At 41.0% G+C, this 27,796-nt stretch overlaps 1 protein-coding gene across 4 annotated transcripts; it reads right to left on the reverse strand.

Annotated features, from left to right (window-relative positions):
• Nucleotides 1-996: 996 nt before the first annotated feature.
• Nucleotides 997-27,796, reverse strand: esr2b (estrogen receptor 2b). Of its 4 annotated transcripts, XM_061216024.1 has the most exons (11): nucleotides 27,495-27,796; nucleotides 17,720-18,183; nucleotides 17,511-17,560; nucleotides 16,877-17,152; nucleotides 15,554-15,670; nucleotides 13,560-13,868; nucleotides 11,932-12,070; nucleotides 8,152-8,285; nucleotides 5,508-5,694; nucleotides 5,050-5,264; nucleotides 997-3,055 (listed from the first exon to the last, which is right to left on the reverse strand). In XM_061216024.1, exons 2-11 carry the CDS (start codon nucleotides 18,151-18,153, stop codon nucleotides 3,045-3,047), a joined length of 1,872 nt encoding a protein of 623 aa, XP_061072008.1. In that variant the 5' UTR covers nucleotides 18,154-18,183; nucleotides 27,495-27,796; the 3' UTR covers nucleotides 997-3,044. The 4 variants fall into 4 exon arrangements, with proteins under 4 accessions (XP_061072008.1, XP_061072010.1, XP_061072011.1 ...); XM_061216026.1 differs by lacking the exon at nucleotides 17,511-17,560 and having other exon boundaries at nucleotides 16,877-17,052; XM_061216027.1 differs by lacking the exon at nucleotides 17,511-17,560 and having other exon boundaries at nucleotides 11,986-12,070; nucleotides 13,560-13,871; nucleotides 16,877-17,052.

Genomic DNA, 27,796 nt, shown 5'->3' on the forward strand with positions numbered 1-27,796 from the left:
TTATCGAACAATAAGACTGGCTGTTTCTCTGACTTTTTTCTTATGTTTTAGCATCATGATGGCTTTCTTGACTGTCATTGGCACAACTCTGGTCTTCCTATTGACACAGGCCAATAACAGCCTCCAAACGCAATCAAAAGCATGGAATCAAGACACTGAATTATTTCTTATACCTGCACTAAGGGAGCAATTGACTCATCAGATACGCCCTACATACACTGTCCAATTACATAGGGGGAATATTTATGAAAACTGATATAATTCCTACACGGATCACCCGATATGGATGCAAGTACCCTCAAATTAAAGGTGACAGTCTCCACGTTGACATCATATTCATTGTTTCATTTCAATCCAATGTGCTGGAGTACAGAGCCAAAGGAACTGTGCAAATACATTAACCAGGGGCCTGTTCAACAAAGCCGGATTATTGAATTAGTTGCTTAACTGCACAGAGTAAAACTCCCTCCCAAATCTGGCACACAGACCTTTTAAGTAAAAAGAGCTGTTCCGAGGGTTTACTTTGTGGAGTTATCCGGCTAACTCAGTAATCCTTCCTCATGGAACAGGCCACAGGCAGGCTAATTAAAATCTTATTTACAATGATGGCTGCTGTGCGATCATCCGCATGGCTGGTCAATATCAGTATTGATATCAGGTCCAAATTGTGCATCCATAATAACAATGTCATAAATCCCATAAATATTTAAGAATAGTTTCACAATACAATTTTTTATTGGAAAGGTAAATAAGGCTGTTTTTGTTCTTAATATCTAGACTGTAATGAAGAACTTTTCATGTCAAGTAGCATGGAATAATGGTTGCTGATTGTAATTAGTTGAGGCACACCTTGTGATTGCAATGCATTGATGAGTTCTCAATTTTCTCTAAAACCTAATTCTAAGATTTCCCAATCGTAAAATAATGTAATAAATTGTATAATTGTAATAAATTCAGCAAGAGGTCGGGTTTTAAGAATGAAACTCACAAAACACATTTAAATTTAAAGTGCACCATTTACTGAATAAGCTGCTTCTTGGTGTACAATTTAGTGCAAAAAAAAGAAAATCACATGATGGACACATGGTGGGGGGAAACAACAGATAAATCAAAGAAAATTGATTCAAACATGTTCTTTTTTAAAAATTGACTGAAAGATTTACAGAGAACTACTGCATTACCAACCAATGTCTATTTACAAGAAATCACAGGAAAAACAATGAATGAAAAACAACAATATTGCCAATTATATATTTACTGATACAAATTATCCCCTTCATAGACAAAAACAGTTTTAAAGAGTTTCCAGCATAATGTTGCCAGGGTACACTTACAGAAAAACTTGGTTACAAAAACAGGAAAAATGTTACTTCATTTGAAACAATTCAGGCACAAAGCCCACCAAACCTCCAAAATGTCTTCTTAGAGAGGAGCTGCACAGCAGTCTAAGGCCATTCACGAGCCTCCCAGACTGTGCGGTTAATCTCTTCGGCTTGTGGTTCCAGTGTGCAACCCAGGTGTTACACGGTCTTCTCCATGACCAAACACAGCAGCAGTCACTAAACAGTTCGAAAAATCCCAAGAGTCTTCAAATGAAACGCATTGTCACAGAGCAGTACTTCATATTGTGGAACATTTAAAGGAATATTACACCATCAATTTAAACTTGAGTATTATTCCTTGTAGCATGCCTAGGTATCCACATTGAAACTGGTCTGAAATTTTGACAATTTAAAAGTAATCCAATCTTCAAATCCAATTTTACAAATTTAATAATCCAAGGTAATATCCAGTTCATTGTAATAATAATCCAACATTGTAACCCCAGCCCAGGCTGACCTTTGGGGAAGTGTCAACTGGTTGCTTCGTGTAAATATGGTTCTACATTGTACATGAACAACAGTATTTGAAAAATTTACACTTGCAGCTGAGTAGTGATCAACAAGAATGGTTCCTCAATATAATGAGGTCATCCAGGATAAGAATGTGTGCTAAACACTTGATACATATCTCAGAAAACATAAAACTGACAATCAATTCAACAGAATTTCATGAGCTCCCAGACTAATTAAAAATATTGAAGTCACAATACAGACTATAACAATTAGTATTATACTCATTTACTGACAATTGTTCCATTTGCATTATAGGATCTGGCTTCCTTGTCTGCCTGAATTACAGTGCACTCAAATTTAAAAATCAAGACACAAACAGCTGTCCATCAGAATATAAGTGTGATTCATTGTAACAGAATACCAGTCTAAATAATTATGTAACTTCTGCAAGTTATTAGTTAACTTTACATTAAACAAGCAGCAAATGAAATTAAGTTAGCAAACTATAATCAAACAAAATTAGCTAGCCCACAAGCGATATAGATAGCAAGCAAAGCCAATTTCTATTTTCTTATGTAGCAAACAGAAAATAAGCAAAATGGTCTAGCTAGATATCTATTGAAAGAACTGGCTAGGAGAACTGCACACAGCCATCAAGACCCATAAAGGCACAGATGGCATTACTGAAGAACTAAAAACTCCCAAGAACTTGAATCTCTTTCTCTATCTCTGAACCCAAAGGGGGTCAGTAGACATACCTGTCAACAGCCAAGAACTACTGTTCATAACGTTTCCTCGCCATGCACACCTCACCAGAGAATTGACACCCAAGTTGGTCTGATACTGACCTGTCTGCCAAGAAGATGCACAGGCCTAATTAAACCAATAAAGACCCTCACACTTCTCAAAATTCACCAAACCAGCGCCAGGAATACTGCCACAGGATCAACCAAAGGCAATTGCAGGGAGATGCTCAAAAAGGACTGTACTACAAAGTATACTTTACTTTCAAAATGTTTTATGGTAGGTAGAGGCCTCACGTGAGCCTCTGGAGATCATGTTTAACTAGTTCTTCCCGATCTGAAATCCGTAGCACACAAGGTTACATTATACTTGTCTTTTAAAATGATGTTACAGTAAATGGCCCACAATATAAAATACTTCCCTCTGACAATCTAACGATAGGGAACTGCAGCTTGTTCCAGGGTGCTAGATGGTACCTTTCAGGAGAGACAGGAAGGGGAAAGTGTCACAGTCGCTATTATTTTCATCATTCTAAAGCATCATACTAAAAATTAAACAACATTAGCAAATTAGTTACACCAGAGAGACAGAAGACCTCAATTGAAACAAAGACCATGCATTTCCATAAACATCAATAAACATCAGACACAGCATATTGTAGTAATTTCCAATAAAAAAAAGGTAAAGAATAGAGAAAAGGCAAAGGCAAGCGATAGAACCAGTCGGCCACGTGTCATGGGCAAGTAGGCAAAGGCTTCCGAGATTGTCACCATTGTTCTTAATAGCGAGCCATTGTAGATAATTGCTACTTTAGTGTTTTAATAAATAATAATGTCACCAAATTGCATTCATTCATTATGTTTAAAGACCAGCAGAGGTATTAAAAAAACTGAAAAGGACCAAAAGTGCCGTATGCCTTGACAAAGTGGGAAATTATCCAACTCAATCACCTAAACCGTAGATAATTTCTGTTCTACTAAATCCCACATCGACTACATTTACGAGTTAGAAAGTTTACTAACTAACTAGACTAACTAACCCAGGGGTCGGAAACCCTGGTCCTGGAGAGCCGCAGGGTGTGCTGGCTTTCGTCTCCACCTTAAAATAAGTAACCGATTCAGACCCAAGAAACCTGGTGAGGTAGGTTAACTGTGTAATCAACGGCTTTCATTGATCAATTAATGCCAACTAACAACGAAAGCCAGCACACCCTGCGGCTCTCCAGGACCAGGGTTTCCGACCCCTGAACTAACCAGACTAGCTAGATGGACATAATTGTTCGGTTTCACTTTTAACATCACGTTGTAGAAGCGGTGCTAACATTTTAATTTTCCGGGCTAATGGTGTTAGCTCTGTGGCAATTAAATAAAAGTGCCTGGACGTTTTCGTGGGCATAAAATGTTATGATCTTATCTTACATTTACATTTTACATTTTTGTCATTTTACGCTTTTAATCCAAAGCGATTTACAAGTGCATAGGTTCTTCCACAAGTTAAAGCATCACATCCATAACTAGTAAAATACACGTCTTATGTTATTTGATCTCAGTTTACCCGTTTTAATCCTTCTTATACAGTCTCTCTGCTAAATTCTTTGCCTAGCACGTTAGCTTATTCAGTACTAGCCAGCTAGGAGCATTTTATGAGCAGTGAGTGGCTATCAAGCAGTTTGGAAATATCTCAAGTTTAGTATTTTTTTTATTTTTAAAATGCAGTTTACTTTTTTTGTCGGAATGCAAAAATAGAAGCAGAATAGATTTGTCTGGTGTACGCTTCTGCATTAGAACACCATCAACACCCGAAGAGTCCAACAAGGCACCCGGGGGCAGAGCATGCCAGGTCAGTCAATGGTTGCCACACGTTCAGGTTTTCCCGGGATTGTTCTCTTTTTTGAGCGACTGCCCCGGAAAATTATTATTCTTTCCTGGGACAGGAATTGTCCCGGTTTTTTTTCGCTACTTCTAAATGTCAGAGTTCCAAATAAAACAGAATTCTTCTACTGCTATTCTGTTTTCCTCTTTACGTTTAGACATCCAATCCCGTGTCTGTAAACAGGTAAAAAAAATAGTAAAACACAGCGACGATTGGCCATATGCCTATACGTCTTTCTAATTGGTAGCAGAAATACGAAAGTTTACCTTATCACCTAGCAACTTCTGCAAGGGCTATCAGTATGGCGCGTGCATTCACTTCAACGATCCCACCGTAGTAAAGTTAGCTACTAGCCTAGAGGTAATACTTCTGATTTATTTTTGATTTATTTTGTCGGTTTTATAAAATGGGGGGAGAGACGGACGAGGAGGACGAGAACAAAATCAGACAAGCAACCAGCAGCGAAAAAAAAACAAGAACTCAGACTGGGCAAAAAGAGGGCACTTTTCTGAATGGATAATGCCGTGTCAAATGTCCCGGTTTTTCATAAATCAAATGTGGCAACCCTAGTCAGTGGGGTCATAGAGGTGCTACTTACTGCTTTCCTTGGGAGGACAAGGCCCCTCCCCGCTGCAAGACGGCTGTGGGCTGGGCTGGCTCTGTGCAGTGGGGGGCCAGGGGGGTGGCTGGGAGTATGATTCAGACATTCGGGTGCCGTGCATGGTGTTGGCGTCCAGCATCTCCAAGAGGAGGTCGTAGAGCGGCACCAGGTTCTTCCTCTTCATGTTGGACAGGTGCTCCATGCCCTTATTACTGCGAGAACAGCAGAAATGAGCATAAGGGAGCTGAATAGTGCAGTGCAGTGGTCCTCACTCCTGTGTGCTAGTTTTTTGTTGTTACTCAGCACTTAGTTGATCAGTTAAAGTAGTTAATTACAGTTAACTCACCTCACCTGATCCCTGCTATTAAGACAGAAACAAAAACCAGCACACCCTGTGGCTCTCCAGGACCAGGAGTGAGGACCACTGGCGCGGTGAATGGAGGCAGCTGCCCTACCTGACGTGGCGGATGTGGGCCAACAGCATGAGCAGGTGGGCCAGCCGGGCGGACTGCTGCTGGAAGGTCAGGCCCCTCTTAGCGATGGTCCAGACCAGCGCGTCGGTCACCGCGTCCAGCATGTGCAGAAGCTTGCTGCGGCTCTCTGTCTCCTCGCGGTTGTCGGTGGCTGAGGCTGAGCACAGGTCTGGGCCAGAGACAGACATGGAGAGGGCCTCTCAAACACACTGCCAGTCCCATACACTCACCCAGCACTTTATTAGGAACATTTTTACTTTATTACACCTACTTATTCATGCGATTATCTAATCAGCCAATTGTGTGGCAGCAGTGCAATGCATACAATCATGTAAATACAGGTCAGGAGCTTAGGCTAATGTTCACATCAACCATCAGTATGGGGGGGAAATGTGATCTAAGACACCGTGAAATGATTGTTGGTGGTTTGAGTATCTCGGAAACTGCTGAACTTCTGGGATTTTCATGCAAACTAGTCTCTAGAGTTTGCAAAGAATGGTGCAAAACACAAAAAGAAATCCAGTGAGCAGTAGTTCTGCAAACAGAAATGCCTTGTTAATGAGAGACATTAGAGCAGAATGCAGTGGTATGCAGAAGAGCACACAACGCATCATAACTCTAAGTGGATAGGCTACAGCAGTAGAAGTCTAAAAAATAAGTCTAATAAATACCTAATGAAGTGCTCTGTGAGTGTATACACATGACAAACCCTGCTACCAAACTGTTTCATTACCTTCCATGCAAATGAAAAGCAGTAGATGGCACTGTCACGAGAAGAAAGGCATCCCAGCACAAGACAAAGCACCGGTATCACTTTGATTTGACTTCTGACCGACCGAGTCCACGTCAATTTCATCCCTTCATTCATTGATTCAAAGGCATGAAGCCATTCACGTCATCACAAAATTTTCAGAATTAGACAAGGTACAAAAGGATCACAAGTATTGGATCAGCTTTCCAAAATCAGATAGAACATTATTTTTGCTGATTTTCTCTAAACGTTCTCTCTTGGTTTGGCTAACCTCTGCTTTAGGCTGGAGAATAAGTGACAACCCCTTGCAATAGTGATTTCTACACTGCAATTAGAATATCACCACAATGTGCTTAGAAAATAGGCTAATAAAGGAAACACAAAATCCCTGGTGGTAATAAAACAAAAATATTTCATAAACATATTTCACAAACTGCCAACTCACACTGGGAGCGACTAAATGTAAAGAGGATTTTCCAAACCAAACATGGAAATAGTAAAACAGCAAAATATCTTGCTCCAAAATGAGATGTTATGTGCCTATATTATAGCGATACAAAGCAATACTTTCCTGAGTCAATTCATCTTTCCCAGCTAATCTGCACTACACTTTACTAGTAATGTTCATTTCAGGTAGCCAATATCTACCACTGATGGGGTGACAAAACATTGCAATTACACAGCTGCATATGTGAGACCCCATACTATGTAACTCTGTGGTAGATTATACATCATGTGTTGCAGGGCTTGAAGATAGTGCTGTCACTGTGGAGGCTACCATTTAATTCTGGGTTGACACAGCAGCTGCCCTCTGCCAAATCCAAAGTGTTTCCCATGGCAGCCGTTTCAGGACATTTTTTCTGCATTTCCTCCACTCATTGTTCACCTAACAGGGTTATGCTATGCTAACCGGGCAGGAGCTATGAGAAAGATGTTGGTGTGTCTGCACCTACACCATGGTAATGGCCATGGTAATGTAATTGCATATATCCAGCATTTGGTCATTGTGCAATGAAAACAAGCAGTAAAAGACTCCTTAGACCGAGTTTCCAGCTCCCAGTGTTCACTGGGGACTTTGAATGGGTCTGTACACAGAAGTACTATCTGTTTCTCTTCGGTGTTTGTGAATCGACTGAGCCGTTATCTGGCTGGAGATGAAATAGTCCCTGAAGGTCATTTCACGCATTGGGAGAGGCAACGAGAGGCAGGACCTCTTCTGGTTTGTGGAGAGATAATGTAGGCTTTCCCAACCCCTCCCTTGCGCATACAACCCTCATCATTGAGCTGCTTCCAATATCTGCTGGAATGATGTGGCTGACTCTCTCTCTCTCTCTCTCTCTCTCTCTCTCTCTCTCTGACTTTTAGCAGATTTTAGGTTGCACAATTTGTACTTTTTCCACAGATTTTGAAAAAGTGTCAAAGCAAACTAAGGCATTAACTGAATTATGCCCAGTAGTTGGCAGACAGGAATTCTGCTGGTTGGGTTTTAACCCCAAGAGGCACAAATACCAGTTCAATCACCCAACATTAACCAGAGCTTTGTTCAAAACAGTGTTCTTCAGGAGATGATGGTTGGTGGGGTTGGAATAAAAAAATAGTACTAAACATCCCCCACACTAGCACTTGAACAGTGGTGTTAGTACGCTACTTCAAAGATGCAGCTAAATTAAATGTTTGTTTTGAAAATGTCTTCTGGCTTTCAAACTATTCCAGCAACAAAGGTCTCTGATTGCAGCTGAAAACCACACGTTACGTTTGGAGACCAATCATGTTAAGTGGGGAATCATGTTTCTGATAGCATGAGATAGGGACATTTAAGACAGACAGGAAAAACATCAAGGCCAGCAGGCTTGGCTGCCTACAAGCTGGACTTACTGGGGTTGAGGAGGATAATGGCTTTGAGGCACACATACTCCTCCCTCTGTAGCTTCAGCTCCCGGAACCTGGAGGTCGCCGCCAGCAGCATATCAAAGATTTCCAGGATCCCGTCCACACAACTTCCTTCATCCCTGGCAAAAGAACAGGTGCGAAATCACACATACTCTACCGTAAATACATTATGAGGGTTTATTACCCATCCCGCCGAAACAATATCTAAAGCAGTTACTTGGAAATGCATGCAAAATACATCAATCTGATATTGCACTGAGCAAAGTTCAGTTCACTGGTTATTACACGCCGGCTGTTGGAGCCTATTTCTGACTCAAGGTGAGGAATGACTTCAAGGTTCAAGACTTCATTAGTTCTGAATGGGGGATAAAGACAGATTTAATGCTTGAGTGTAATTACATTGATCATGTACCATTACCCCAGAGTCATTCACTGCTCGGACACAAGAAAAATGGTTGGAAATTGGTGGAAAAATACCTCACGATCACCTCAGCAATTTAACTGCCACATAACCCTGAATCAGACACCTTATTCTTTTTATCTGTAGCACCAGTTTTGTTCATTTTCGCTTCTTGCGAGCAAGAAAGCAATACTTATAAAGAACTAAAGTTAAAACTAATTTTCCAATATTCCACTTAGATTGCAATATTCCACTTTCCACTTTTGCTTTATGACCTGAAGCATACAGTATCACCAGAGATACATCTGTGCGAACTGGTGGATTGTCAATGTCTGTCATTGCGTGTGCCTCAAAACTGTTTACCATTGTTGAATCCTTTTGATTACCAGCATAATCCTGGTCTCTTCAGAAAGGTAACCCTTCGGGGTTTGTTTTCCAAGAGTCAGGTTTACTCTAAATATTATTGAAGTTACAGAAGCTCAAACACACTGGCTTTTTTTCTCACAGAAACGATTTTTTGTTTTTGAGGGGATACTGATGCTTATAGCTGTGCCTGGGGGTCTGACAATGGAGCCACAGCCACAATGCTGGACAAATGCCCTTTCAAAGTTGATGACAACATCAAAAAAATGGCCAGCAGCCAAACTATCATGCACTGTACTCCAGCTTGGATGGGAGACCTCCTGGGGAAAACTAAATTGCTGCTGGAAGTGGTGATGGTGGGCCAGTAGGTGGCGATCTTCCCTCTGGTCAAATTATCCCCAATGCTCCAGCACTGTAATGGGGACACTGTGCTGCAGAAGATGCATTAAATTGACTAACTGTGTTAATTAAAGATCATATGACAGTTTTTGCAAAGTGTACGGGGTTCCCCAGTGTCCTGGCTAAATTCCCAACCTGGCTCTTTCAACTTGCCCCACCTAATTATTTCCTGATTAAACTGGCAAAAACATTTGCCACCCCATCTACCCCAGTTGTTGTGTGGTGAGCAAAATGGCAGCCGTGCATCTCCAAATGCAGTCTTCTATTTAGGCATTGCAAAATATATTTTTGTTGTTGTAAAACATCATTGTGTGATGTTTTATGCAAACCTAATAAACTATACACAGTTGGAAACGTTATTGCATTCACTAAAATGCTACTAAGTCATCACTGTAATACCATTCTCCTAGCCAGCTGTTTGCTTAGGAGAAGTTATACTGTTGTTGCTTGAACACAGAGATGGGCATTTGCTATATAATGGGACTACTTTACCAGTACTGGTCAGAGAACCTAGTAGGGCTGATCATGTTGCACAGAGACTATACAAAATGTAGATAAATTTGAGATGTACAGGTACTTTTGTACAAGTATGCAACAGTGAAACAGACAAATAAAAATTCCTCCAGAGAAATTCTAAGTAAACAATGGACATTGTATTGATGTTTCTCCTAGATTGATGATTGATGATTTTGGAATTTATGAGGTCCCCCCTAAGCTTGTTTTGCCACCCCACATGTTACAAAATAAAGAACAATTGTCGATAAAGTGAAGGCAGAATGCAGATAAACCCACTCTGGCCAGAATATTAGCCAGGGCGACTTATGGTGTTCATGTGGGCTCTTGGCATAGGTACTTTCAGGCTCAAATTTTGAACTCCAAGGAAATTGTCATGCCATGAAGATATACTAGCACATCACAGAGAGGACAAAAATAAGCATGTTATTGGGACACACCAAGGTTAGTTAAGCCTGTTGAGATAATCACTGTGGCTATGGGGAGTAAGTAACCCAATTCCTCATACTTAATACACACAGGACCACAGGAGACAGGTGTACCAGCAAGGCACATTTTGGCTGGGAACAGTGCCGTTGGCTGCTTTTTACATGTCACAAAAATAAATGATTTATGTCAGTCAAACTGACAACCAAAATCAATTCAGCAAAATCTGTAGTTTGAGAATTGTCAAGGTCAGTAGATCCTTTCCTGTGAAATGACCTGGTGTAATCCTGAAGCATTAGTAATTTTGGACAGGCATTCCAATCTCCATGTGAAGCTAAACAGGTTTCAGGTTAGGTTTCGGTTTGTAGATGACTTTAAACATATGTTTTGTGCAGTTAATAAACTAAAACATATCATAATACAACATAAGAAATACCCACTTATGTGGCTCTCTAATGCCACCTGTAAAGTCAAGTGCTCTTTCATGAGTGGTGAGGTTTAGAAAACAAATGTGATATTGTATAATGGATACTAATTACCTACGATACAACTTTCTAGTTGAGGAAACCAGCCAATTAAATATTCAGAAAATATACTTCATGTGGACTGCGGAATAAGAATACATTTTTTGAATAGTGGCACTCAAAAATGGATAAATGGTACAGACTTTAACTCTGCAACCTTTACAGAACTCACAAGGTTACTTACCCTAACATTAATAAATGTTTACAGCTAGCAGAAGGCAACTATGCCAAGAGATAATTTATATGTGACTGTTTATCACTTTTATTTCAAAATGCATGTGGATTTATTTGAAATTTTTATTTCCTTTTCATTACACATTGCCATAATTTATGGGCGGCGGAATCTTCAGAAACGTGTGAGGAGAACAGAATGTGACCAATATCTGTCTTATCTGCAGACGCACATCTGAAAATAACGCTCCCCTCGCAGGCAGTCGGACGGGCCGAGTGTAGCCAGGCATGCCAATGAGAGCGAAAAACCCATTGCCTGTGGGAGTGTTCCGTGACTTGGAGGAAAAAAAACACCAGCATCTAAATCAGATGTCCTCGGCATCAAAACAGAGCGAAAGCACACCGTGGACCGAGCGTGGGCCGCTGAAAAGCAGCTGTGTCCGAGCGCGCTATTATTTGGCCATGTGCCCCATGCATACTCCTAATACTCTGGCTTCGCTTGGGAACTTTCCCCCATTTTGAGAACCAGATATGAAGCATCCTCCATGTTGAGCGCTGTCCCAATTCCTAAGCAGGTGAGGACAAAAAGCTTCAGCAGCCCTCCAGCCTGTTCTCAATCCCTCAAATAAAATTTGTACAGTAGTACATCTCACCAGAAGATAACCAATTTGTGAAATCTGTTGTCTTTAACTACAGATATGATGACATGATGACATAATGGCATAATGGCAGGCTGGAAGTACATAGTACTGTTGCTAGTAAACAAATGTCTGTGTTTGTGTGTGTGTGTGTGTGTGTGTGTGCCTGCCTGTGGGCATGCATGTGTACTACTCTAACCATTATACAGAGTTTACAGATGTCCAGACAAAAGCAGACATACCTTTGAGACAGGGAGTTTTCTTGGGAAACACATTTCCTCTGTCACATTACAGAAGGATATACACTAAAAGGAAGAAGAGAGAGGGGTACCTATTGAGCTTGAGGTCTGGAGAAAAGATGAGCTTTCCAGGGTGATCTACAGACCTCCACATCAGGCCCAGCATGAGCAGCTCCAGCCAGCAGCATTCCAGCAGGTGCACTTGGTCAGACAGGTCCAGCTCCACAAACCCTATGGATAGAGGAGCAGATACTGCCACACTGATTCACACAGACCAGAGACCAGCACACAGAGATACACTAGTCCCAGTCAAACACTTATGTATTGGACTTGAGGGTGAATTATTGATAATTATTGATAAGAAACTAAAATCAATGCAGTTCCTGTCTCAGTCACAGCTGAAACAGAAATGATGTTGTAATCACACCAACTCCTGGGTATACAAACTACTGATAACTGATGTCATAACTGTCTTGTCATCACACTGGGACTAACCAGTGTTTCATATTTGACAGACAATACCATTAGGAAAGAGGCTTATGCATACATTTAACACTATTATGAAAATGTATTTGAAGTGCATATTAATATTGAAAAGAAAAGCACCATAATCCTGCCACATGTGTGCTGTATACTGTATACTGAACCATAATTCATCACTGTAGAGTAACCAATATTCCAATATAACCAAAATCACACACAAACACTGGGATGGCAATTATTTATACAGTACATCACAAAGAGTCTACGCTATTACACAGCGGTAGCCTGGCTTTGCTAGCCTGGAGGACACCACTGTGATTTCAGTTTATTGTGCCATTAATGCTGCACGGTGATTATAAGGTGATGAAGGTTCATTTTCACATCATCCCCTGCTTCCACCCAGAATGTGCTCATCTGCAATTTTGCAAAGTTTATAAAGAGACAGAACTGAGACACACATTGGTCACACCTCCTCGTAATGGTAACCTGTTGGATTTACGCACCAGGCAGTGCAAGGCACAGACTGTAACCAGGAGTACAGCAGGAACAATACCGCTGACTGGACAGAGGAGGTAATCATCCAAAAGCCCTGCATACAGAGGGCAGACAGCGATTTGGAAAAAGGCCCTTTACCACCAAAGACACGGGTAGCTGCCAGTGACTAGAAGAGGCCCACTACCATCAGAAAGCACACAGGCAGGTGAGAGGCACTCTAGTAGAGCATATCCCACCAGTAATCAGAGAGTCAGAAAGACGAAATAATTGGCCCTTACGAAACAGAAAAGACTCAAAGAGAATGCATTAAACAAGGTGTGTAACAAGGATTGTAATTTACATGCTCAATGAGTAATGACAAAATGTCAATGATTAAAATCTTACTGTACAATCGTAATAATAGTTACATATTCCACTTTACATTGTGTTGTTTTGCACCACGTCTTCTTAATCACTATGAAATTGATGATTGATCTGCTCCTCTGAAGAATCTCCTCAGACCTTCGCTAAGCTAAATTAGAACCATGTCAACATGAAGGTACGGGCGTACACACCCACATACACACACACACAGACAGACAAGCGCACACACACAACACACATACAGACATGCGCACACACACGCACACACACACACAAACACATGCACACACACACACACATACATGTGCATGGACACACACAGACATGCACACACACACACGCAAACACACCTGCAGGAATATAAACACATGTGGCTGACCTGGGATCTTTTTGGCCCAGCTGATCATGAGGACAAGCTCCTTGTCTGCCAGGTTGGTGAGCGACCTCATCATGCTGTCCTCGGTGAAGGGCTTCTTCAGCTCCTTCATGAGGTAGATCTCCGGGGGCTCCGCCTCCACGATGTGGTCGATGAGCTGTTCGGGCGTGAGCGCTGAGGACTGCACCTGAGTGGCGGGCCCCTCACCCCGCCTGTGCGCCCGGGCCCCGCCCCCGGACCCCGCCAAGTCACGGATCTGGGGCAGACGGCGGTGTCGTGCTCCCCGGTACGTACAGCGCTCGCGTCTGACACCTGCTTAAGAAAGTCAGGCTACAGTAAAAAGGTTTGCATTCGATGCCTTTGTAGGATCCCAGTGCATTATGAATACTGGTACCAAAACCAAGGCTATGCCTACATGCTGTGGACATTTTTGTGGACAAGCTGAAATCAAAATAAACTTTTTTCTCAATTTAGTCTATTCTTCATAACCAAACAAATTATATGTACACTCAATGAGCACTTTATTAGGGTGTGCACAGCAGTGCAATGCACACAATCATGCAGATACGGGTCAGGAGCTTTGGTTAATGTTCACACCAACCATCAGAAAGGGGAAAAAAAATCTAAGAAATGCGATCTAAGTGACTTTGACCGTGGAATGATTGTTGGTACCAGACAGGGTGGTTTGAGTATCTCAGAAACTGCTGACCTCCTGGGATTTTCACACACAGAGTCTAGAGTCTAGAGTTTGCAGAGAACTGCGTGAAAAACAAAATAAACATCCTTTTCAAGCAGCAGCGTGTATCTTCATTTGGTAAATGGTAAAATGGCAGGTATTTATATAGTGCCTTTATCCAAAGCGCTGTACAATTGATGCTTCTCCATTCACCCATTCATACACCGACGGCGATTGGCTGCCATGCAAGGCCCCGAACAGCTCGTCAGGAGCATTTGGGGATTAGGTGTCTTGCTCAGGGACACTTCGACACTGCCCGGGCGGGGAATCGAACCAGCATCCCTCCGACTGCCAGACGACTGCTCTTACTGCCTGAGCCATGTCGCCCCCAATTTGACTCCCCCCTCCTCATTTGACTCCCCGTCCTTCAAAAATTAATATGCGTGTCATATCGTGGAAGCGAATGTTGCTCCAACTTCTGTTTCAGCGTGTCTTTGACCATCTGAAGAGTAGGTTTCATGGAATGTTTTTTTCAAAATTCTAAGTGAGTGTTCTGGGGCTCCATTACATTTAAAGCCCCACTCAGAAATTTCCAGAGAACGTTTGGTTGCTTTTTGACAAAAATGGTGTGGATGGCAGCTAAGTACCTCGGTGGATGGGACTTGTAGCATTTAACGTCTTGCACTGGCGTCTTGGTATCACTGCGTCAAGTACATCCAAGAAAGTTAGGCATGCTTATTTTGGCGGAACGTCAGTGAACTATTCTTTCGATATCTTGCCTGATGAGTGAGTGGTGAGTTGAGCAAGGACTCCAAAAATGTCCTTTAATTACCAGTAGCAATTTTTATATCAGCATTAGAATGGTCAGTTAAGAACATTGTGATAATATTTTTGTGATCTTACACCTTAAAGGGTTAAGACAATACTAATAGTAAACGCCTGGCTCATCTACAGATCTTCACTTCGTCAGAATTGCCTACAACTACTCCCAGAACCGTAGTGCATCATTACAGTGCATGACACAAAAAGAGCCAAAATATGCACCTATCAGTCCCATTGTCAGCAATATAACAAAAACCCAATGGTGGTATCTTTTGCTGACTATTTCATAACAGTTTTTAGTCAGGCAGGCGTCAAGTGTCAAGCAATTGAAACTGAATTGAATTGAAACAAGCCATTGAGTGTCATGTGTGCTTGAGTGAACAGTGTATGATTATCATCAAAGAGAGAGACATCAGCAGAATGGAAAAGAGTGAAAAGAAGTGTTGATGTGTGAAAGAGAGGAAGGGAGGAGAAAAGCAGTGGGCGTTGAGGTCCGTACCACACTTCATCATGCCCACTTCATAGCACTTGCGGAGTCGGCACGCCTGGCAGCTCTTGCGCCGGTTCTTGTCGATAGTGCACTGATTGGTGGCAGGGCAGATGTAATCATTGTGCCCTGTACGGGAGACACAGAGGGGTACAGAGACTTTCATCCTCAATTCAAAGAGGAGAATACACTTTCAGATACAAACTGACAGTGGAGTTACTTTTTTTCTTCTTAAGGGATCACATTTCCCAAATGGACCCTGAATGTACAATCATGTTTTGGTACAAATTAGAATACATATTCCAAGGTACAAATCAGTTACAAATTGCTGGCTAGAGATAGAATTTTGCCCCAGTGACAAGCATTGTACCTTTTTAGACACTATTTGGACCTGTATTTCTGAGAGTGCACATACACAAGCACCGGACATCTTACTGCAGGCATCTAGAGATAAACATAGGTAGTATCCAGCCACCATATATATAGAGTCCCTTGAGTTCCCTCCCCAATTTGATTCAAATCAAATCAAATCTTAAATATATTTTACCATTACCTTCCAACCTTAGAGGGTAATTACACTCTAGATCATGTTTTTATTAGCTGTGGATGTGTTTGCATGCCTACCGTATACTGAAATGTTGTAATCCAAGCTATTATTGAATTATTGAAGCATTTCTGAAATAATACCCTTTTGGCAGGAAAAACTGTATCTTCTATTGCCTTCAATGTTTGAAAAATACTTTCTGAGGTCCACTCTGACCACACCCCAATTGTGATGAGAGGTACCTTTACGTCATATCGATGTCAATCAAATTTTTGACGTTGTTTACTTTTTAAGGGTTTAATTTTCAAAGTCGGATACCGAGCTGCTATGGATCAATAGTACACGGAACCCTACCAGCACCTGATTGGTTAGATAATACTTCATGCAAATAAGATGAACCACACCTACGCCACCTATCAGTGGGAGTATTTTTCACAATTGTGCAGTAAACAGCACCAGGCAAAGAAAACTGAGTGTAATTACTCTAAATTGAAAAGGCCCAGCTTCTAACATCCGAAATATTAGAAAACACAACATGAATTATTATTGTCAACAAGCAGTTTATCAACACGCTAATGAATGCTTTTGCATTCACCATCACTCGGCACTGACAATAAATTACAAGTGTAAATAAAAGCCTGAGCTCAGAGTGCAGAGCTGCTGGTCCACTGAGACACACAAAGTACAAACATACTCAACAGAAACATGAGAGGAACAGGTGCTCAGGAGGGGGGGAGGGGGGGGGGGGTGTTACCCAAAAAGAGCTGAGGGGCAGAGCGGCCTTGAGGTACCTTGGATACTCCTCTTGAAGAAGGCCTTGCAGCCCTCGCAGGACCAGACGCCGTAGTGATACCCCGAGGCGTAGTCGTGGCACACGGCGCAGAAGTGCATGTCTCCCTTCCCCGCAAAACAGCCCCCGCCGGAGCTCGCCCCCTCCTCGCTCTCCGCCACCCTCTTCGCGAGCTTGCTGGAGGACAGCAGGAGGCAGCGGTGAGTACGGTATGTCCCACTGGGTCGATGCAAAGAACACGCCACGAACCCACAACTCCATCGAGCGAACGAGTATCCTTTCCCCGCGTGACGTCCGTGCCGGATATAAAAGAGCAAAGAATCAATATGCAAAACGGACCTTTGTGATCTATAGGTTTTAGCGAGCATGATCCGTGAATGACAGTTGATAAAGAGACAGCCCCAGTTCAGCATCTTAGCAGCTATTAGTCACACCACCAAATAATGGGATCCTGTGAGTTCACACGTCACGCGGTGTGAAGCCCGGATTGTTACACCGAATACAGCAGGAACAATAAGATGATGGGCAATCATCCCAAAACCCTGCATACTGCAGGCAGAGAGTCAAGGTAAAAGGGCTTCTCTACCACCAGAAAGAAAGAATCAAAGAGGCCCACTGCTATCAGAGAGAGTCACCTGCCACAGCATGATAACACCCATCGACCCAACAGCTCCTTGGTCGATTCCTACAGACATACTGATTAGAATAAAGTATTCTGTGTGTTCTCATAAACATCATCATTCAACCATGTCTAAATATAATTATTCTGAACAAGGTCAGCATTAGAATAATTTCTCTCTTTGCAGTCAGGGCAGTAGGTGGAGTGAAGCGGTGAGTATGGTACCTGGTCTGGGCGTGGCCCTGTTCGAGTGGTTTGGGTTCCCCCCAGGGGCTGTGAGGGGGCTCTCTGTACAGCAGGGGTTGCTGGAAGTGCAGGGCCAGCTGGGGTACGTGGCCGTGGTGCCCGTGGGACGGCCAGAAGAGAGAGGGGCTGAGGGAGGGGCGCACGTCAGGGCCCTCGGGAACGGCGGGGCCAGCATGGCCCAGGATGGGAGGCCTGTAGAAGGTCAGTGTGGTGTAGTCGTGGCCGCTGTCCGTGTAGGGGGACGGGATGCACACAGCGTGGTTGTCCATGCTTAGCGTAGGCAGGGCACCATTGTACATGGAGGGCAGCAACCCAGCGGAGCCCCCGTTCTCCCCAACCTTGCTGGAGTCCACCTCTTGAAGCTGCAGGAGAGGTAGCTCATTGCCTGGGGAGCCGGTCATTTTGGCCATCATCTCATTATCCACAGGCAGTGAGAAGTCCAGCTGCAGCACACATAGGGATAGACACGGAATAAGCCTGTACACTGTGCCACAAGTGCAACACACACAGAGACATGCACAGACACACACACACACACACGTACTCAGACATACTCACATGTACACTCACATACACTGTTCAACATGAAAATCAATCGATCACAATACAACACAAGAAATCCAAATGTATCCTTCAACAAGAAATCATCAAAAGCAATAATAATAAACAACTAAATCCATCAAGCCCATTTGTCATCAACATTTTAGCACATTTTAGCAATCATAGCACTTCCCCTCTCAATTAAGTTCACCACAGTACCAGCAGTAGCTTTTCTGTGATTAGTTATTGTTGCGATCATAGTAATGAAGACACCATACATGTTCAATAATTATCTCTGGCTGACCAATTCGGCTGCTTCATTATGCACAGCCAAAGACTTCCTGCTCATAGTGAGACTACACTCATAAAGCAATGTACAAAAAGTGCCTAAAAAGGTACAAATGCTTTTCACGGGGGTGGTCCAAAAGAAATGTACCTCTAGCCAGCAATAAATAATTAATTTGTACATGTTTTGCTGGTGAAAGGCATTCATTTAGAATATTATTGTACTTAAGTCTCTCTTCAGTCTCCACGGCCCAAGGCACCATTCATCCCTTTTTTCAGTCACTATGGTAACAAGATATACCATTCAAAAGTGATTACGGAACTCACGGTTCTATCTGTATAACCTATTTTAAGATACAGGTCCTTATTTTGTAACGTGTGGGTGCTAAAACAAGTGTGGGGATCTCATCTTCTCTGCATTTTGGAAATCCACATACTACAAGAAATAAGGTAATGTCAGTGTCCTTTTTCACAGCAAGTGTCCAGCAGACCAAATGCATAAGAGTTTCTCATTCTAAAAAGTGCTAACTTGGATAAATGTTGATAGAATGTCAATTGTTTACTAAGAATTTCTCTTAGATTTTACTTGTCTGTTTTGCCATTGTATACTCCTACAAAAGTACTTGTACATAGAAATGCTATTATCAACGTTTTGCATAGGCTCTCTCAAACACGATGAGCCCAAGTACAACTGTCTCTGAACATTATTTGTAATGTAGCAGCAGAGAAAATGCGTGACTAAAAAGCATTTTAGCTAATGACATTACATTTCCAATGGTGTATAATTTGCAAGGCTTGCATAAAACAAGCATTTTTTCGCCTGTGTAATGAAACTAGTGCTTTGGCAAAAACAGTTCTTGAGATTTTATGCCAAAAAAGTTAGACATTTTACAACAAAAATGTTTTTTTTTGCAATGCCTACATCTAAATAGAGGACTTCCTTAGGTCAATCTCTCCTGAGTGAATATTTCTAAGGAACACAATGAAAACAATACAATAGAGGGCATTTTCAGTGACGTGACCCCATTTTAAATCGGTGAGCATTGAAATAGATTCTCAAAATATTTTATTATTATTCAGTATGCTATTAAATATGGAGCCAGTCAGCTTTTGAATACAAAATAGCACGTGAAATTATGGAATGTGTTTGACTTGTTGATGGGGGTTTGGTATTTTAAAAAAACTTCAACCAATGGACCTCAATGAATATATTAGTAAACAAGATGATATTATTGTGATTATTGTGCTTCTTTTTTATTATCTTCTTGACCTGTTGCTGTCTGAGGACATACTTAAGGGGTTAAGGGTATATTTCAGAAATATTTTCCTAAAGAACAAAACCTCCTCTGTACTCTCTTTCTGAGAATGCATAATAAAAGCACTCCTGACTCACCACATGTACATGAGAGCATCACAGCATGTTCACAGCAGGAACGGTAGAAAAGAGTTGCCAAAGCTTCTGTTTGGCTGTACCACATATTGTACCACATTAGTAAGTATGAGTTTGTTTAAATTGAATTGTTATTTTGTTTTATAGAGAAGATGGCGATACATTTTAGACAGACTATTCTAAAATGTATAGCCTTCTTTCACAGTAGATTGTTTCAAATTGACAATGTGAAACACTGGAAAAAGTATTTGAAATAAAGTTCAGGGGTTGACAAAGCAAGGACAAAAAACGTTTTTTTCTTCAGACAAAAGTGCATTTTTTTTTCATCATGTAGCTTTTGAATAAGTATTAATGATTGTGGTTCTCAAATGCTCTTTTTAATTAGATTATAGACAAATTCATAGATTATAACAGATTGTACTTTGAATTATCTTGTTTTCCCTTTACTGTGTAATAAAAATGATCACCTGGATGTGTTAAACTTACTCTAAATCAATGGCCGGAATGATCTTTAAAACATTTGCTTGGAGTTGTCATTGAACATGACATACATTCATAATCCTAAAAAACATACAATGTACAACAATGGTAGATCATCTCAAATAATCACAATCCATTACTGATAACAAATGTTAATGTAATGCTTTACTTGTTATAGCTTACAAGTAAAAGCATCTAACACAATTCGAGGCTTGTTTAAGAACCAAAGCACTTTCTGCTGACTGAGGCCTGGTTCGGTGCCAATGAGGGTGGAACCAGATGTCACGTTTGGACCTTGTGACCTCACACGACACTGTAAATAGTTGAGACAAACAGTTGATCAGCAGGTTAATGATTGTTAGATACAACAAGATGGCTGTCTATCGCCAAGACTGGCTGATAATGTGTTTGCACGACTGCCCAGAAGACAGCATTAAGCACATTCAATTTTAATTTAAATGAAGTAAAATGCAATTAAACTAGAAATTCAGATCACTGAGCGATCAGGAAAAAAGCCTCCCCCCGCCTGCCCTTCCACTGCCTTGGTTTGTTTTTCTTCGCAATGCATAACAATTTAAATTTCAAAATAAGTCCCTTTTATATTGCAGACCATGACTCACCACAGGAAAACTATGCCTTGTAAATATGAAGACATGTTGGGACACTGAGATGGGTACATTATGCTTGACGGTGACATTGAAATCCATCTTGAAAGTATGTTAATGTCCACATTGAATAAATGGGCTATATGCATTTCACCTACTTGCACTACAGCATAGATTTAATGCGAAGCATGAGTATATATAGATAATTTTAGCCCAAAAGTGCCAATTTCTGTTGCACCTCTTTTTGAATGTATCCATATGACCTTGACCTCAGACCAATATATTGCCCAGTGTCAAGCTTGAAGTTGATACTTTGTCGAAATCGGATATATGGTTCTCGAGCTATCAGCAATAACAGGTTTTCTAAGATGGTCGCCCTATTAGACAAAAAGTACGTTTAGGTCACACAACAAATATATGTTGCAGAACTTCAGTAAATTAACATTTTACAAAATTTACATTTAAATTTTACATTTAAAAAGTGCCATTTCCTGTTGAACCTCATTTTCAATTAGCCATAATGACCTTGACCTCTGACCTATATGGTTGTCATTTGAGAAGTCAAGCTTCAAGTTGATACTTTGCTTGTCCCAATCGGACATATAGTTTGTAAGTTTTCAGCAAAAACAAGTTTTCCAAGATGGCCACCCTATCGGATGAAAAGTAGGTCAAGGTCACAAAACAAATAGGTGTTGCACAACTTCCATAAATATATATCTCTCATGTACAAGGGCTAGTTCCCGGGCCTTGCGGTTTCTGATGATTCCACTTCCACAACATTTTCTTGAAACTTTGCTTGTCCCAATCTGATATATAGTTCTGGGGTTATCAGCAAAAACGTGTTTTTGTCTGGTAGGGTGGCCATCTTTGAAAAATAGGTCAACACTAAATTATTTTAGTTCAGTTTATTTCAAGTCATAATAGACCAATGGCATTCCAAACAATAACTTGTATAAAGTGCCATCTAATAGGCTAACCAACAATATAGGCTAAACAATATAGGCAAATCAGAACCAAATACGAATAGTGGTGTTGGCAAAGCTCACACTCTTGTGGCTGAACTCCAATGGCAAGCAAAGGTCGGTGCTTGCATAGTCCGTAGCCATCAGTGTGACCCAATCTTTGCTGGATTTAAAATAATTTACCTGCTTCTTGCTTCCATCCAACAGTTAATTTTGTCCTGGTCCTTTTTTATGTCAAAAGCGGTAATTTCCTTGTTGGGTACTCTTTAGCAACTTTTTCTTAATTAATATTTACTTGGTTGAATTTAGCTGTTTTAAAAAAATATATATTAATGTTATACTTCCGTACATACCCTGTTTGGTTTACCAGACTCTCGGATCTCTAGGTTCTACTGTAGTTTCTCTGAAGTTCTACTGTAGTATCTTTAGTTGACTACAGCTAAAAGTTATGTTATGTACACTACGTGCTGTGATTAAGCTTAATTATTTAATTAAATCATGAAATAAGACCAATAAATATGGCTAATTGCTATTCAACATAAAGGCTCTGACTACATTAATTGGAAATACCAAATTTGCTAAATCTAACATTACTTTCAAAGCCATTTATATCATTCATAAAAAATATTTTAAAATACATTCAAATTCATTGCATTTGTAAAAAATGTATCTTTAGTTTTGCCCAATCTTATCTAAAAAGGGCCAGTGTGGGTGCATGTTTCTGTTTTAGCGCAGCACTACAACACCTGATTCTACTTATCAAAACTGTGATTGAATCTGAAGGCCATGATTGATTAGCTATTTAGCTAAATCAGGTGTCGTAGTGCTGGCCTAAAGCAAAAACCTGCCGCTACACCAGTGCATGCCACCCCATATCCCCATGCTGCTAGCCCATGAGAGAGGGGGGAGAATACCATCAGTCAGCCTAAATACTACTCCATGTTTGGAACTCATGCTCAACCTTTTCATTATGAAAAGCAAATTATTCCAAAACCTCAGAATATCCTGGTATCCTTGAGGTGAGTGTGACTTTTGGTACAACTGTCTCCCGCAGACAAATTTATCTACTGTATGTCTTGACTCTTTAAGCCTTGAGAAGACAAATGCTTCTCTATTATCTATACTGGTGGACAATAAAAGCACCACTTGACTAGCTACCAAGTGGGTTGTCTGCTAACATACAGGGTCCGGTGAAATAATGTGCCCAATTGTCAGGTAATATATCCTGATCATGTCAAAGTGAAATATTTGAAAAGGAGAAGCTACTTGTATCTGCATTCCATGTCCACAGTTTCAATTATTAAAAACGACACTGTATATTTCAGGAGCAAAACCTGATCCGTCTCTGTCTGGAGAATTAAACACACAAACATGTTGTTATGGACAGCGTGCAAACATCCTCACAGGGGCGCTGACAGAAAGGCTCCTCTTATCGGCCAAATGTGGACTCGTGGAGCAGAGTGTGACACGTTGATGCTGGCACTGTCGGCCCCAGGATTCTCTGAAATGCAGCAGGGTGAGTTCGCTCCACTGTGCAATGCCCGCATGTATGTCATCAAACACACATGCTAGCGAGTGAACGCATGAACGCAGAGCAGTATGCTGCTTCCAACAAAAATGCCAGTTATTTTTCTCTGAAAGGAGTTGTCTAAGTGTTAATCAGACTTTGATTTGAATGCAGGCTCCGCTTACTGTTAAAACAGCTACAGGCCACAGATACAGGCTTAGTCCACCCTGGGCCGTGGACTATGTAATTTAATGAAGCTCACCTAAATCCAGCTTGACCTTTAATTGACCAGATACAACACCATGAGTAAACACTGCTTGCACAAATTGACCATTATGAGGACAAGACATGCTCCGATTAGATTTTGTCCACTAAATATCCGATAAAGCAAAATTGCATTCAGTGTTATAATAAATAGAGATTCACTTACATGTACTTTTCCATAGTCAAAGGGGGAATTGAATTGATAACTGCTGCCCGTCAAAAAAATAAAAAAAATAAACAAAGCAGTCCACAAGCTGTCCTTTGAACAGAGATTACACCTTCTGAACCTGCAATCTGGCAGCTGTCCACAACAAACCAGTCCCAGTAACAGGTGCCAAGTCTGTTAACGAGACGGCATGAGGAAGACGCTGTGTTCCTACAAAGAACACCATGCACAGCCGGATTCAATGGGGGCTGGAGCTCCAGCTAATTACCGTCAAAGTGAAAGTGAGGGTCCAGTGCAAGGTGATGCAGGCAAGGTTACGACTGCCCACTGCACACTGTCCTGAAGGGTTACTCCTGCTCTAAAAACATGTCCTGCAGTACTGCGAAGCTTGCGAGAAGATAGAATGACCAAGCTAACCCAATCCACAAGGGAAATGCAAATTAAGCTATTCCTTCATATACTTGCAAACATTTAAATACTCGCCTTGACACCTTTTGAAACCCACTTCACAAACAGTCTCAAAAAACGTCACGTGATACGGAACAGTACTATGAATTATTAAATCAAGACGGCAAGTTAGCAGAGGCTGGTCAATGAATCACAGTAGAGCAGCCGCTTGCAGCATGAGAAATAAAGCAACCAAGTGGTATTTTGTCACCTCGATTCCAAGCATTTCAAATTCTTGTAATGACGCTTAAAACAATACTTGAAGTGATCCTGCTGGAATCATTTGTTCAAGGCTTTTCTTTCACCGGGTTCCCAAACTGGCGTGATAATCAGCGATCACCCCTCTCCTCAGTCATGCTGCCACCTAGCTACCTCTTAGGAAAATGGCCACAAGCCAGTATCGCATAACTCTGAACAAAGGGCCAAGGCCAGGCTGTTACTCCCCAGCTTGCGCTTCGCCCCTCCCTGGATGCGGACGAAAGCGTTTACGATTTCTACTTTGGAGAGGGAAAAACGTGCCTTGTAAGCGGACTGCTGGGGAAGTGAAATCTGAAGATCGCCAAGCAGACAGCCCGATTACGCTGAATGGAGCTCAGGGCAATTTACCTGCCACTAGATCTGCCACTCCTGCCATGGAGGTGTTCTCGCCTCGTTCATGTGTAAAGGAATACAGGGCTGGCGGGAGTGTCTCTAAAACAAGAGCACTAGTTGCCACACACTTGCCCCTTTACATGCACAACAAAGTCACTCAACTTATTTTTCCTTTGTCAGTCACTGATCAATTTATGCACATTTCATTATTCGTGAAAATGTCTTGGTATTATTTGCAATTTACTGTCAAAGGACAAGGCAGATGCATAAAAAAGTTTCATCTGAAATAAATAGTATTCTGTTTTTGGAATTTATAACTTAACTGGACTGATTGTGATGGCTGATTGTGATTGCTAAAGGGTTGATTTGGTTTGGAGCCGTCTTTCTTTAGGGGGTAATAATCCATTGACCCATCGCCTGCTATGTATCCCTGGTTTGATTTTAAATGTTCAATGTCAAATTGCTGGCACCACCCGTATATGAAAGACAACCCCAAGGTTATGACTCAGCTGTAAAACAGTTCACAGCCAATGATTTATGTCAGTCCTTTTCCCCTGAATTCCAAAAAGTTCTTCAACTGAATAATTTCTTAATAAATTTGGAATGAATTGGTCAGCAATGATCCATTGGCTGGTGTGTTAAGTACTGCTTTGTGTACAAATGTAGCATTTCAGCAGCAAAACTCATAGGACTAGACGGGCAGGGTGATTTTCCCAACTGAACTACCAAACATGCTGTGCGTACCTGCCCTTCAAACATCACTTCCCACATTACATTAAACCATCCATATCTCTTGTTTTTCCACATATGCTATATGGCATAGCCACTGAATAGACTCATTCGCTGGTTTGGTTGTTCGAAGCTTGTTTTAGTTACATGGCGTACAGTTTTGGATAATGAAATAACAGTGTGGTTCTTATAAAACTACGACCTTGACATATTATGTTTGCCAGCAGGAATATTAATGTCTTTCACTGCTGAAAGGAGGACAGGCGTGTACAAAAAAAGTAACATTCACACTTTATATGAGGAAAACATTCTGCTACATGCTTCACAAAAAAACAACAAACTGTAAATGAGAGTGTTTGCTCTTCTCCACTTTGTCTCCTGCCAATCGTCTTGTCCTGTGCTTCACCTATCTTTTATAATTCACTTTCTTTGCACTACCACTTCCATCTCTTCAGTGCCAGATTGATAAATCTCCACCTTTATACTGTGGCTACATAATGATGGTCTGTAACAGAAGACTAATCTCTCCATTGCAAAAAGTTGAAACTTCTCAATAAAATATTTATTTCAGTTTTTTCAATATGCAATTTTTATATACCTTTATATTTTTTCCTTCTTTGTGTCACATTATTCCTGTATTTCCATCACCCATTAGTTTGCTGACATCCTTTATCAGATGTTCATGATAACCAATGAACACATAATGCACATAATACCATTTTAATAAATGCACGTAGTAGGCCAACCACATTAATGTAAAATGTTACTAGGCTATAGGCTATAGCTTAAAATGTATTACAGAAACATCTTCAGTTTATATGACTGCTATTCCTATCAATTGAAATATTGATGATAATAATAATGAACACTGTATTAATAGTTGTAGTAGCAGCTGTTGGGAGAAGCTTTTGTAACAGGCCCAGTACTTTTCTTTTACATTTCATTCTGAGAGTGTTTTTTAAAGCAAGGGACAGTAGTTTTCAAAATTATAATTATTTTAAAACAAGCAGGGCTGCGCTTAGAATGATAACTGTACAGTGCCGACAAGCTAACATTAGGCTGTTTTTCTCCTAAAACACTACTTTTAGTGTGCACCTAAAAGCCTATTAAAATCTCAACCTCGGAATGCATCCCAATCACATCAATGCGCGTAAATAGAAAAAAGGATATCATGTTCAAGATATGACCCATTAAAAAGTGCATGGCGAAATTAAGAAAAATAAAATGTCAACAAATATCAATGAAATTCAAGTCCATTGTGATGTATGCAGCGATTAATTAGGCTGTTCCGTCATTTATTTATCAACCCGTACATAACACTGAACTATGGTGGTAGACTACGTCAGCGTAAACATACAATGTATTATCATAACAAATAATGTGGTATTAGTATTCAATGGCATTTCATTCAAGAAGTGACGTGAACGAGTTTTCCAATGCGAAACTGACAGCACTTTTAAATTCGGCAACTAATTTTGCAAACCACGGAAATCAAAAGTAGGCTACGGAACAAGTAATGTGGATTCTTCCACCAATTTACATGTAGCCTATTCATTCTGAACCTTGCGCTGGACCTCAAAAAAACAGAATATGGAATCTAAAGATTGCAATACAAATTTGCTAAATGCAACACGTTATTCAGGACGATTACCTCCAAAGAAAAGCAGGCTATGATCAGACTGCAAAGAGCAAGCTGTACTACCTACGACACACTTTACTAAATGTAATAGATCAACCTTATCTGTAATTTTCTAAAGCCTGTCCCACAAGAGATTGAATTCATCCTACCTGTCTTGCCGCAGCCCCGAATATCAGCTGATCGAAAAACCTTCTTCTCCTTCAAACCAGATACCTGTGGCTGCTTATTCGGCAAAAGCAAGTGTCCACGTTTACCAATGCTCTACGATAGCACCGAGTGAAACTAAAAAATAAATGTGTAGCTAAACTAAAATAACCAGTTTTGCAAATATGGCCAAATATCATAGTAAGTAATTGGAATTATCTCGGGAGATGGAGATCAGCGCTGAAATACGACTGAGAAAACAAGCGATTTGATTGCAAATGCTGTCAGCTCAGTTGTTTGCGCTCAC

Source organism: Conger conger, chromosome 1 (genome assembly GCF_963514075.1).
Source record: "Conger conger chromosome 1, fConCon1.1, whole genome shotgun sequence".
NCBI classification, from domain to species: Eukaryota; Metazoa; Chordata; class Actinopteri; order Anguilliformes; family Congridae; genus Conger; species Conger conger.